At 41.0% G+C, this 14,388-nt stretch overlaps 1 protein-coding gene across 1 annotated transcript; it reads right to left on the bottom strand.

Annotated features, from left to right (window-relative positions):
• Positions 1-219: 219 nt before the first annotated feature.
• On the bottom strand, positions 220-14,185 carry RNF139 (ring finger protein 139). Its single transcript, XM_003933726.4, has 2 exons — positions 13,626-14,185; positions 220-2,438 (listed from the first exon to the last, which is right to left on the bottom strand). The coding sequence occupies exons 1-2, from the start codon at positions 13,804-13,806 to the stop codon at positions 625-627; spliced, it is 1,995 nt and encodes a 664-aa protein (XP_003933775.2). The 5' UTR covers positions 13,807-14,185; the 3' UTR covers positions 220-624.
• Positions 14,186-14,388: the final 203 nt, after the last annotated feature.

The raw sequence follows: 14,388 nt of genomic DNA, 5'->3' as shown, positions 1-14,388 counted from the left end.
TTCTGATTTATATCAAAGTTTAGTCGATAGTTTATTTCTCAGCCCTCAGTCTCTGAATCATGACTTTCAGACTCAGCTCAATTACACTGCTACTCAAGTTTCAGAAAAGTTCTTCAGTTGCTTCTGGCAAGCTCATTTTTTCTTTAGTTTTGAAATACTCTCTCATGTCCTTTATCCTCTGGTCAAATTATTTTATTTATTTCCTTGACTTTAATGTGGTTTCCTGACTTGTATTTTTCATTCTCCCACCCACTCTAAAGAAAAACTGAGGTCCAAAGTTAGATACACTATATAATCTCATTAAGAATCTTTGGCACAGTTGACGCACCACATGCATTACATCTATTAAAAAGCTATTTGTTCAAATTTTGTCATAAAAATGTGAAAACATTTTATTCTATGTACAATAATGTACACAAATTTAAACAGGTCACCAAAGAGACCAGAAGTAATTAAAGAGGTATATTTACAGTAGCACATCACAGTAAACGGAAAACCATTCACAGATTCAACATTGATACTGTTTTTGTGCTTGGTTACACACTGAAGGTGAAGGATATTACTCCATTTTGGATGAACTGAATTTTAAACAAATGCCTCAATGATTAATAAATGCTATTTTAATCAGTCAGTATCATCATTAAGTTCTTCAGCTGCTGTGCCTGTGTGCTGAATCACTCCATTTCTTTCTCTTTGAACATCATCATCACAATCTGTACTGTCATCTTCGTTCAATTCCCTGTCAGATTCTGCAGCAGCTTCTCTTACAGGTTCCTCTGGATTTTCATTGGGTGCAACAAATCCATTGTTGTTAGATACATTTGAGTTATCTTTGATATCATCTTCGTTGTATACTTTTTGATGGCACATTGGACAAGTATCTTGAATGTACAGCCATTTCCGAAGGCAAAGTGCGTGGAAATAATGATTACATGGTGTAATACGAGCAGATGTTGTAAACTCATGATAGCAGATTGCACATACATCATCTATTTCTTGTAAGCGGCTCCCTTTTATTTCAGGAAGTGAATTAATTTTCTTCACAGCAGTCCTACGATTCATGAATGTCTTCCAGCCATTTTTGGCTTGTAAGTAGATATTAAAATATGCATGTAGGCACATCATAAAAGCCCGAATTTTACTTCCTGACTCAAACATCATAGTGTAAGCCCCATTTCCAAACATTACAACTCCAAATATAAATTCAATAATACTTCCTGTTGAACGAACGTAGTAGACATAATCATCAAGCTTTTCCCAGAGGACGTTATAGTAGCCGTCAATCATGAATAACGTATAAACAGTGAGAGAAACAATTACTTTTAAGCATAGTTCCACACAAAATGCTGTAACTGCAAACAACCATGTATTTAGTGCATAGTGATGCCAAAGAACATAACTGAGTAAGACAGGAAGAATAAACAGGCAAGCAGAGACAAACAGCACAGGAAAATGTCTACGAAAAGATGACACATGAGAGGCACTGAGAGACATTAATACAGGGTCTGTCATTCCATGGATGAAATGCAGGACTGCAGTTAATAGAAGGCACATGTTTCTACTTAAGCGGATAAGTCTCTCTTCTGGTCTTAGCCCACTTAACCCAGTCTGAAGAGCCAAAATAAAAAATAAAACTGGTGCAACAAAGCCAAGTCGCCTGTCATCTTCCTCAGTTGATCCAATGAAGGCCAATATTCCAAGCCCCAAATAATGGGCTACTGAGGAAATTACAGCACTCATGCCCAGCACGGTTAGTGTAGAATCACATCCACTAATTATAAGATTGCAAATGAGGTCCCAAAAATCATCCCAAGAAATAAAGAAGGAATCAGTTTCATTTGCCATCCTTAAGATGTACATTAACACTGTAGCCTGAGCTGTAACTCTTGTTAGCCAAAAGACTCGCAGTATGTCTGGGAAACGAATCCTCTTCCATGTGTCCTCCATCAATAACTGTAATCCATAAATTCGATACATGTGCCTCACTAAAAGATAAACATATCGTGTGGAATAGTAAAACCACTTCAGTTTCACTGCCAGGACAAGCACTGTATTTAATGTGAGAATCAAGGAAGAAGTAAACACTAAAGTCTCTCTGACATGTAATGGTAGCTCTGTGATTAAGCCTATTACAGGAACCAAGAGATCCAAAATGATTAATTGTGAATAGATGGAATGAATCTGGAGTAGTGTAATGTATCCAATTCCAAATGTTAGCTGTAGAACGATAACTGCCATCCATAGCGAGGGACCTTTTCGAGGAAGCAGCTCAATTCCAAAAGCTGATGTGTTGTAGCCACCATAGAAGTCAATGTGCAAAGCAGCATAGTAATTCACCAACACTGAAGTTGCAGCTAACAGAAAGGCTGAGCTGTACATGTAAAACTTGAAAAGTGATCGCTGGGACAAGATCAGAACAATACTGGATACAAATATACCTAAAAGAAAGAAAGAAAAAGTCATTTGAATGGAGTATCTATAAGAATGTTTTCCCACTAATAGTTAACGATATTCTTTAATTAGGAAATATGAGTATGTTCAGTACATTAAGCCTCAAGACAATTTAGGTTTAAAGGGCAATGAAGGTTTTGTAAAGTCAGAGTTCAAGAGGACAGACCAAACATAATGCATTCTTTTTTTTTTTTTTTTTTTGAGATGGTGTCTCGCTCTGTCGCCAGGCTGGAGTGCAGTGGTGCAATGTTGGCTCACTGCAACCTCCACCTCCCGGGTTCAAGCGATTCTCCTGTCTCAGCCTCCCAAGTAGCTGGGATTACAAGTGCCTGCCACCACACCTGGCTAATTTTTGTATTTTTAGTAGAGATGGGATTTCGCCATGTTGGCTAGGATGGTAAATTCTTTACTTCCTTCCTTTCTTTCTAAAATGTCCTTCCTTCCTAATTTCCAGATTATTTCAAGTGACACAGTATATGCCCAAGGCACCAAATTACTAAATCATCTTCAAGATGAATTTGTAAAAGAATATGTCCTTCATCATTTGATAATCATTAAGGTAATTTTTTAAATAACAAGCTAAAATTAACCCAAATGAAAACCATTTGTTCCTATTAAGTTTTTGATTGATTGAGATGGAGTCTTGCTCTGTCACCCAGGTTGGAATGCACTAGCACAATCTCAGCTCACCGCAACCTCTGCCTCCCAGGCTCAAGCAATTCTCCTGCCTCAGCCTCCCAAGTAACTGGGATTACAGGTACCTACCACCGCACCCAGCTAATTTTTGTATTTTTAGTAGAGACAAGGTTTTACCATGTTGGCCAGACTGGTCTCTTCCTGAGCTCAAGTGATCCACCCACCTCAGCCTCCCAAAGTGCTGGGATTACAGGCGTGAGCCACCATGCCCAGCCAAGTTTTAGATTTTTGGTTTAAAGCATTCTTTAGGAAATCAAGTTCAAGTTTTATACTTCCATCTAATTCTTCCTTTTCTTCTAGCTAAGTCATAACAGCTCTTATTTTTCCTGCTCTTTAACTCTGAGCATTCTTCAAAGGGTCAAACAATTCAGGGTTTTTTCCCTCCTACCTAGTTTCTTTTCAGACTTAGAAACATCCTCCAAGTTCCCTTTTTCCTGTACAATGCTGAATCTGTTTCTTAAAATAGTCAACTCTTTCTATTGTTCTTCACATAACAAAAGTAACACTCAGAAAACCAAGACATGTTTTTAAAAAATGGTAATTCCCCCACTCCATAGACACCATCTTTCTTTGTACTGACAGAAAATGCATATTTTAAGTAGGATTACAATAAACACGTTATTGTCCAACGTTTCAACAATTGGAATGACATCTAAATATTCACCTAGTTTCACTCCTACAACTGCAAATCTCCAAAGTTCTAAAGCACAACTTGCCTTAAACTAGAATCAGCTTTTCCTTATGATTTGATATTTCAGTTGAAGGTACCATCATTAATCTCTTAGAGCTACTCTCAACCCAACCCCACACACTCAAACTCTGCCAATTAGTTGCCAAATTCTAACATCTCTCCCTTTTCTGTGACACCAACCAATTAATGTCTCAAAAACAAAAAACAAAAAAACCTCATCTTGTCTAAATCCATCTACAAGCCATCACCAAATTGCCTTCTTCATTCCTCTGCTCAAAATACTTCAACAGCTCTGAAATTACTATCAACTAAAACCTATATTCCTGCTCCTGGCATTCAAGTATCCAATTTGCTGTATAGTAAAACTCCTCCTAACACACATACATCAATGCTCCAGACTTATTATGTTCCCCACATTCCTTTCTCCACTATAGGTACAGTGGTGTTTAGATTCTCTTCGCTTGGAATGATGATAACTCCACCAACTTCCCAATCCCTGACTGTTCAAATCCTACCTATCCTAGAAACCCATTTTCTTTGATAGAAACTATTCTTTCAGCATACCCGCAGAACTTAGTGAAACACCTAACACTCGTATGTCACCTGATATTGCAGTCTGTATTTATCTAAGTATCATCTACCCTATTATACATGTATCTACAACAGAAAGCAGGGATCCTACCTGTCCATCTATGGATCCTACAATAGTCTGTACAAAGTAAGTACAATTAGTATTCATGGGGAAATGTCTGTCACATCCGGTTATTTTTAAAGGCAACTACAAAATATAACCTGCTTGAAAAATAAAATCTATGAAAAAGACAATGAGAAACCATATCCTGGAGTAAAGAAAAAGTGACAAACTCCAAATTAAAAATCCATCATGGCCGGGTGTGGTGTCTCACGCCTGTAATCCCAACACTTTGGGAGGCCGAGGCAGGTGCATCTTGAGGCCAGGAGTTCAAGACCATGTCAACCTGATGAAACCCTGTCTCTTCTAAAAATATAAAAATGTGCCAGGCATGGTGGCACACCCCTGTACTCCCAGCTACTCAGGAGACTGTGGCGGGAGAATCGCTTGACCTGGAAGGAGGAGGTTGTAGTGAGCTGAGATGGCACCAACTGCACGTCAGCACAGGTGACAGTAAGACCCTGTCTCAAAATAAATAAATAAATATTAAGCAATAAAAGTCCATCTATCCACCCTATTTCAGCAGGTAATCAAGACACTGCATATTATTACAGTGGACACATTTCACAATCTATTGCACATAAAAGCAAGAGCTAGGTCCTGTTTCTTTTGACACGGAGTCTCACCCTGTCACTATCTCGGCTCATTGCAACCTCCGCCTCCTGGGCATGCCACCATGCTGGCCAGGCTGATCTCAAACTCCTGACCTCATGATCCTCATGAGTCTCCCAAGTGCTGGGATTACAGGCATGAACTACTGTACCTGGCCAGGCTAGTTCCTTTAAGTGATGATTCTGCCCAGGGATTTAAAATGTATCCTGTACCAAAGTGTGAAAAGGAAAACAAAAGGACACAATGAAGTAGAAGATACATAAACCTCTGAATACGAACCACCTGATTCCCCAAGCAAATGGGCCGCTAATAATCTCCCAAAGAGTTGTGAGCTCAACAGGCTCTTTTAACAGAAAATAGATTTTATTTTTTATTAGGCACTTCTTCCATGGAAGGTAACAAGGAAATGGAATTAATTCAGCCTTCCAGATGCCATATGTAACCTTACGTTCTCTACATGGAAAACAACCTTATTTTTCCTGAGACAAAACTTTAAAAACTTTAAAACAAATCTTCTAAGTTGTCGAAGTTAAAGAACAAAATAATTCCTACCCAAAGTTTGTAGGCATAAAGGGTTCATAGATTTTTCTTTTATATTCATGTTCCTACCTATGGAATTTGGAAAGAATTTGCTCTCATTTTAAAAGCCAACATCCCAAGTAATAAGTCTGCAAAGTAATAATCTTTCTCATGGCCTTTACAGAATAATATCAAAATTTCATTGCATGTTTACATTAGACATGAAACTCTTTCTTGGTATTTATACTGTAGGTCTAAGAAAATATAAAAGTCCGGAGACAGGCCAGGCATGGTAGCTCACGCCTGTAATCCCAGCAGTTTGTGAGGCCGAGGTGGGTGGATCACGAGGTCAGGAGTTCAAGACCAGCCTGTCCAAGATGTCAAAACCCTGTTTCTACTAAAAAAATTAGCTGGGCGCAGTGGCAGCTGCCTGTAATTCCAGCTACTCAGGAGGCTGAGGCAGGAGAATCGCTTCCAGAAGCAGAGGTTACAGTCAGCTGAGATCGTGTCACTGCACTCTAGCAGGGAACAGAGTGAGACTCTGTCTCAGAAAAAAAAAAGTCCAGGGACAGTTTCTCATTAGGATTTGGAAGTGACTTGGACAAGTAATCAAGGCTATGTCTAAATGCTGCTTTATAAAGAATTAAAACCTTGGGACACCAGAAAACAGAATTTACTCAAATCACAACTCGGAGATCTTAATCCAGTTCTCCTGTGATTAAGAGAGTTTCAATATGAGTTTTCAAGGTAGTCAAAAAGAGGCAGGTATCCAAATCAATTCAGGAACTTTGAAACTATATGTGAACTCAACTCATGAAAGAGTTCAGGCCTTTTCAATTTGGATTACCAAAAACAAGCAAATAAAAACAAAGGGAAAAATAAAAAAACTTACCATGCATGTTACATAAGAAAGTGTTTCTCTCTTTTATGTGTAAAGTCCATTCATACCCTTACCCTCTTTTGGAAACTTGTGACTAAAAATCACGGTATAGGCCGGGCGCGGTGGCTCAAGCCTGTAATCCCAGCACTTTGGGAGGCCGAGGCGGGTGGATCACGAGGTCAAGAGATCGAGACCATCCTGGTCAACATAGTGAAACCCCGTCTCTACTAAAAATACAAAAAATTAGCTGGGCATGGTGGCGCGTGCCTGTAATCCCAGCTACTCAAGAGGCCGAGACAGGAGAATTGCCTGAGCCCAGGAGGCGGAGGTTGCGGTGAGCCGAGATCGCGCCATTGCACTCCAGCCTGCGTAACAAGAGTGAAACTCCGTCTCAAAAAAAAAAAAAAAAAATCACGGTATAAAACATGGTATTTACAATTCTCCAAGTGCCCTAAATACCTTTAAAACAAAAATGTGGAAAAACATTTTAATACCTGACAGAATATGGAAAAGCATAGAAATAAATGTATTTACTACCTTACTCCCAAGGGAGCCTTAAGCAATGAAATTTACAACAAAGTAGTGTCTTGAAATGTCAGTCAGTCTGTTGGCATACTTGACAAATCATAAAGAAAAAATTTCTATTGGATTCTCATTTTAGGTTTTTAAAAAAAGTATTCTAAGTACAGAACACAAAATTAAATTTTTGCTTTTAAACTACAATTATAACAAGTATGCTTTTATGAAAAATATATGAACATGGATTTTAAAAAGCCAAACCCTTCAGAGAGGTATTAAATGAAGAGTTAAAGCAAGTTTTTCTTGTCTGTCTTTCCCATCTGTGATATCATAAAAAATACATTAATATTTGGTCTTTGTCCCATTTTCTGACGAGGCTTCTAAAAATCCTTGGAATCTCTGGAGTGACTGTTCTGACAATAATCAGATGACTGGTGCCTGTGGTCCCTAGATAGCTTCAGGACGGGTCTAGGTAGCCAGGAGAACCAACCCAGGGATTAAGGGTTATAACTTTCATTCCTACCCCCAGACCCCACCTCTGGGAAGGGGAAAGAAGCTGAAGATTGAGTCCATAAACCAATGCCCAGTGATCTAATCAATCATGCCTGTTTAATGAAGCTTCTATAAAAAGCCAAAAGGACTTAGTTTTGTGAGCTCTCAGATAGCCGAACACTGAAGCTCCGTGCCCCTTCTTCTCCCCTTCTCTCCTTCGCCTTATACATCTCCTTCCATCTAGTCAATTCATTTGTCTCCTTGTAACAGCCTTTACAATAAATGGTTAAATTTAAGCACAGTAGCTCCTCTTTACCAGAGGTTTCACTTTCTTTTTTTTTTTTAAGTGATGAAGTCCCGGTCTGTTGCCCAGGCTGGAGTGCAATGGCACGATCTTTTGATTAATATAGGCTTTTAACTTCAATATCATTCAGTTTATCAATCTTCATTATATATTTGGTTTTATGTATTTTTAAGGAATTTCCTCCTTAATCTAAGATTGGAAAAATAATTCCACATTTTCTTCTAAACAGTTCAAGTTCTGCATTTCATATTTACATGGCTAAGAATACACTTAAAAATGACTATTTTTTTTTTTAAGAGACAGGGTCTTGCTCTGTCACCCGGGCTGGAGTGCTGTTATGCAATCATAGCTCACTGCAGCCTTGAACTCCTGGGCTCAAGCAATCTTCCCACCCCAGCCTCCTGAGTAGGTAACCCCAGCCTCCTGAGTAGGTAGGACTACAGGCACCTGCCACCAAGTCTGGCTTTTTTTTTTTTTTTTTTTTTTGTAGAGACAGGGTCTCACTACATTGCCCAGGCTAGAACTGACTGTTTATATACTGACATGAGGCAGACGTATAATTTTTTTCCATAGGTGTAACAAAATAATCATTAATTCAACAGTCCACATTTACCCCAATGTGCTTCAATTCTATCTCTGAAACACATTATTTCTATATATACAATTAGCAGTCTGTTTCTGGGCTATGTATTTAAAGTTTAAGTACTAATCTATTTGCCTATCCCAGTGGTTCTCAACCAGGATTTGGCAATATCTAGAGACAGTTTTGGCTGTCACACTGGGTTGTGGGGGTACAAGGTGCTACTGGCATCTAATGGGTAGGGGACAGAGATGCTGCTAAAAAAATCTTACAGTGCACAGGAGAGCCCCCACCCCCAAACAAACAATTATCCTGTCCAAAATGTCAATATTGCCACTGTTGAAAAATCTCAGTTTATTCCTATGACAGTTACAATTACGTTGGCTTTGTGTTTTCAATTCATAGGTTTTGTGAGGTCTTTTACGGCACCAAAAATAGCTAGCTATCTCATTCCTTTCAAGAACTTTATTGCGGCCAGACGTGGTGACTCTCACCTGTAACCTCAGCACTTTGGGTGGATCACGTGAAATTGGGAGTTCGAGACCAGACGGACCAACATGGATAAACTTTGTCTCTACTAAAAACACAAATTAGCTGGGTGTAGTGGCACATGCCTGTAATCCCAGCTACTCAGGAGGCTGAGTCAGGAGAATCGCTTGAACCCAGGACGCATAAGTTGAGGTAAGCCATATAGCGCCACTGCACTCAGCCTAGGCAACAAGAGCAAAACTCTCTCAAAAAAAAAAAAAAAAAAGAAAAGAAAAGAAAAGAACTTTATTGCATGGCTAGACCTAATACAATGGACAGATTTGTATTGATACATATTCAGATTAGGTTTGTTGCTTTGTTATTTCCAGTATTGCTTGCCCGTAATTCTTTTGCACTACTATGTCCCTAGGCCAATTCCCTAGAATTGAAATTGTGAATCAAAAGTTGTATGAGCCTGGTGGGGTGGCATGCACCTGTAGTCCCAACTACTTGCGAGGCTAAGGCAGGAGAATCTCTTGAACCTGGGAGGCGGAGGTTGCAGAGAGATGAGATCATGCCACTGCAAGCCTGGGTCACAAAGCAAGACTGTCTCTAAAAAACAAAAAACAAAACAAAAAAAAAAAAAGGGCTGGGCACAGTGGCTCATGCCTGTAATCCCAGCACTTTGGGAAGCCAAGGCAGGTAAATTACAAGGTCAGGAGTTCCAGAGCAGTCTGACCAACATGTTGAAACCCTGTCTCTACTAAAAATACAAAACTTAGCTGGGCATGGTGGCACGTGATTATAATCCCAGCTACTCAGTAGGCTGAGGCAGGAGAATCGCTTGACCCCGGAGGTGGAGGTTGCAGTGAACTGATAATCATGCCACTGTACTCCAGCCTGGGCGATACAGTGAGACTCCATTAAAAAAAAAAAAAAAAAAAAAAAGTCAGTTGTAAATGACAGTTGATGGTGTCTAATGGTTTTACACAGAAGAGTCTTCCAAAATTGTATACATTTACCTATTTCAAAATGGTAAATACCTTTGCCAAACTAATCAAACTTTGAACTCTTCATCAATCTGATAAACATATTTTGTTTTGACTTTTTTTTTTTTTTAAAGAGTCTCACCCTGTTGCCCAGGCTGGAGTGCAGTGGCATGATCCCAGCTTACTGCAACCTCTGCCTCCCAGGTTCAAGTGATTCTCTTGCCTCAGCCTCCTGAGTAGCTGAGATTACAGGCATACACCACCACACCCGGCTAATTTTTGTATTTTTAACAGAGACAGGGTTTCACAATGTTGGCTGCTCTAGAACTCCTGACATTGTGATCCACCCACCTTGGCCTCCCAAAGTGCTGGGATTACAGGCGTGGGCCACTGTGTCGTGCCTTGACTTTTTTTTTTTTTTTTTTTTAGGCAGTGTCTCTCCGTTGCCCAGGCTGGAGTGCAGTGGCGCGATCTTGGCTCACTGCAACCTCCACCTCCTAGGTTCAACTGATTCTTGTGCCTCAGCCTACAGAGTAGTTGGGGTTGGCGGGGAAGGGCACCACTGTACCCGGCTAATTTTTGCATTTTTTGGTAGAGACAGGTTTCATCATTTGACCAAGCTAGTCTCAAACTCCTGGCCTCAAGCAATCTACCCACCTCAGCCTCCCCAAAGTGCTGGGATTACAGGCGTGAGCCACCGTGCCTGCTCTTGACTGTATTCAGTTATAAATAAGGCTAAGTTTTTTTTTTTTCCCCATAAAATCAAGCTTCTGCAGGAAGGGCTAAATACTTTTCTCTTACTTATTGAACATTGTTTATTGTGAATTGCTTGTTTCAGGCATTTTCCTAAGGGAGTGTAAGGTCCTTTTTCTTTTCAGACAGTCTCGATCTGTTGCCAGGGTGGAGTGCAGTGGTGAGATCTCAGCTCACTGCAACCTCCGACTCCCTAATTCAAGCGATTCTCCTACCTCAGCCTTCCTGGCAGGGTGAAAGTCTTACTAGAATGTGAATCACATATGATGCAAGTACTTTCTCTCGGTTTGTCATTTAAGGATTTTTAAGTTTTGCCATAAAAAACCTTTTCATTTTTGTGTACTCAAATTTATCAGATTCTTCCTTGTAACTTCTGGGTTTTCTGTTATGTTTAAAGCCTTTTCCCACCTCAATGAATTATCACTATATGAGTAATACTATTAAAACAAACTCCTAGGCTTGCATTTTCTGCTTTGGATTTAAATTTGCTAACTCAGCATTATGCTACTCTGGGTTGAGTTTCATTTAGCATTTAACATCCCCTAAGACACAGCTTTTATGTTCTTCAATATTCTGTATATTGTCATATAATTTTATTTGGATCTCCAAAATGAGTTGCTTTATTTTCTGACCTGTTGAAATCTCAAATTAGTTTGATATCAAATGAAGGTACAGTTGAAGCACCGTTTTGTAGTTAGAGAGGAGTAAATACTTCTACCATCACACATAAAACTGGTAATGCTTTTTACTTAGAGATGGATTCCCATTTTTACACATTAATTTTAAAGAAAAAGGTGAGATTGAAAAGTTTTAAGACTTATACACAGCAGTACTTAGAAGTCTATAACTGTAAGAAACTAACAAGGCAGAACAATTAATTTCAACTATCCACTGGCATCTTTTACATACAAACCTCTGTCTTTCAGTAACATGTAATTTTTAAGTACCAAAACTCGTTTTTTTTTTTCATTCTTACCATCCTTACAAATGGGAAAAATTAGCATAATTACATGACACAATATCGTAAGATGATAGATTTGGAAAATATTTCGTATTTCTCAAAAGTCTGATGCAGAATTCTGGGATCAAAATTTTCAAATAAACAGCACCAATATTTTGCTGATGATTTCAAAAGACCAAAATATCTAACAAAATATGTATTAAATGAAGCATTAAAATAGTTTTATTGTCTTTAACACCCTATGAAACAGGTATCACTGTCCACATTTTAAAACATAAAAATAAAAAACCATAGCACTGAGCAGTCACCTTAAGTCATGTTCTTTAAATTGTCAAACATAAACTTCCACAATTTATTACAAAAGAAGCATGGTGAGCACAAGGAAAATACCAGATTACCTTGTTCAATGTTCTTAAACTACAAATTATTTAATTAGGGAAAATACTTCTTTTCTTTGAGGCTGCCTAGCCTGAAGCTTGAAGCTCAACAGAGTGCTGCAGTAAAGCACCAGGTCCCAAAGGGATTCTCAGAGAATCTGCAGTTATCATGCTGTAAGAATATTCAAAGCAATCACTACCCTATTTCTGGGATCAATATGCAGAATCCTCTCAAACAGAGCCCAAATTTTAACACAAATAATGGTGGTGTTATACGTTAGCACTGGCAAGAAGGAATGGCTGGAATTAGGTAGCCGGTGGGTAACTGAAGCAGCTTGTGCTGAAGAACATCGCGTTTGCTTTAGTTAAAATTAAGGTTTAAGATCTAGCATATGATCATTACTACAGAGTTCTGTATGTGGATTGCAGCTGTTAGGGAGGAAAAGTAAACCATACTTAATGTCAAAAGATTTTTAAGCCCAGGCTCTGGCAACCACATACCGGCTGCCTACCAAAAGCAAAACACTTAACCTCTATGACCCTGTTTCCTGGTTTGTAAAATGAGAATACCACCACCCACCTCTGAGGGATGTTTGAAGGTCAGGTTAGATAATACCAGTGAAAATGCTTTGCAAAAGTAAAGTACGAGACAAATGTAAAATATGGCTGTTTATTGCTAAGAACAAAATTCAGCCTTTATTGCCACTCCCCTTTTGTAGGAATAAAGCAACAGATGGCTTGTGATTCAGAAAGGCTTGGTAAGGACCTCACCATCAGTGTGCCCTCAGCAACACTACATAAGCACTACTAGCCTGCTTAAGACCGAGCACTAGAATTACCTCATTAACAAAATTTGTCAAGTTGCAATTACTTAAAAAATTCTTTTATGCATAAATGCATCTCACTCTGATGATGTCAGTGAAGATGGAGAGGAAGAAGGAAAGATACTTTTAACACTCCACCCATATGAAGCAAAGACAATGATTTTCAAAAGTCTCTTTTGCAAATGTCTCATCACTTTTTACAGTCATCTTCAATACCTTCTCGTTCATTAATGGAAAATTTTAGGACTCGATTTAAGCATCACCATTTTCATGACAATTTCTGGTAATGGTTTCAAGGTCTGACATTTGAAACCCTGTCTCCTTCGCTTGGATGTCATTTACCATAGACAATTCATGATCCTGTGGACCCTAGGGTGCAGCAGAAGGGACAACATAAAAGTACTCTGTATTTTGTAATAAGGGAAACTGAGGCCCACGCCTTGGCACAGGTCCAAGGTCACACACGACGAGATTGGGACAGTAGAGTTGTTTTTCGAAGACTGTCGCACAGGACGCGGTAAACCAGTACTCATTTCCCAGGACAAACAGCGGCCAAAGAGCCGCATGCTCACATAACCTTGCTTCCCTGCCTCACTCGGGTGCAACACTGAGTCCTCGCTAGGGGGACTGCTCCGCTGTCAACTCAGACAAGTTATCATTTCCTTCCCCCTCCCACCACGTAAAGACGACCCTTTGAGGGATGAAACCGGAGTTCCCAGTCCCAAATCGACCCATGGCCTCTGCGCGCCTGCCCGCTCCCCGGGGCACGTCTCGGCCCGCAGAGCCGTCCCGGGACGCAGGGTACCCTGTTCCCTTACCAAGGAGCCGGAGAAAGATCTGGAGCACGATGCAGAACCGGCTTTGGCTGGAATCGGGGTAGGAGTTGAAGATGGCGTCGATGATGTAAAGGCAGGGCACCCGGAGCGCCACTTCGAGCGCCGCCCAGACCTGCTGATGGGCCATCCGCACCTGCTGCTGCGGGGGCCCCACCGCCGCCATGAGCCGCTGCCACACCGGGGCTGGGCGGGCCGGGTAGAGCCGCGGGCCGCGGCCGGAGGCGGGAGCTAAGGCGGGCAACTCCGCCCCCGCCCTCCTTCCTCTCGTGTCTCTCTCACGGCCCGCCCCGCCGCCCGCTCGCGTCCCTCGAGCTGGAGCAGGCGGCGGAGGCGGCGGTGGCTGAAAAGGCGGCGGCGGCTCCCCAGGAGGTCTCTGGGTGTCGGTGTTTCCGGCTGGCTAAGGTCTGACTCCTCCTCCCTCCACTGCCTCCCCCGCCCGCGGAGCCACCATCTTGACCTCGCCCGCCGGCCTCTGCCGTTGCTGCTTTGGCGAGGCCCGGCGGCTGCGCCCGCGGTCACGCGAACCGCAGAATCCACGCCCACTGCCTGCGTCATAATCCAGCGCTAGGGACGCTTACCATGTCGTCATCACGCAGGGTTGCCATGGTTTCCGCCCACCTCCGCAGCTAGCGCTAGCGTCTCCCCGTGGCGCATGCGCTTTTCCATAGCCGCACTTTCCCGCCTCAGGGTCATGGCTTCACAAGGTAGTCGGTGATTCCGCAGAGCAAAATTATTAGTAGTTTTA

Source organism: Saimiri boliviensis, chromosome 15 (assembly GCF_048565385.1).
Source record: "Saimiri boliviensis isolate mSaiBol1 chromosome 15, mSaiBol1.pri, whole genome shotgun sequence".
Classification (NCBI taxonomy): Eukaryota; Metazoa; Chordata; class Mammalia; order Primates; family Cebidae; genus Saimiri; species Saimiri boliviensis.
The sequence above is the reverse complement of the archived record's forward strand: the minus strand, read 5'-3'. Positions and strand labels throughout refer to the sequence as shown.

Excerpts from the sequence above, each read along its gene's own strand:
- RNF139 (XM_003933726.4), bottom strand. The coding sequence starts at position 13,806 with ATGGCGGCGGTGGGGCCCCCGCAGCAGCAGGTGCGGATGGCCCATCAG. Across the intron at positions 2,439-13,625 it reads GATCTTTCTCCGGCTCCTTG|GTATATTTGTATCCAGTATT; the intron begins GTAAGGGAACAG and ends TCTTTCTTTTAG.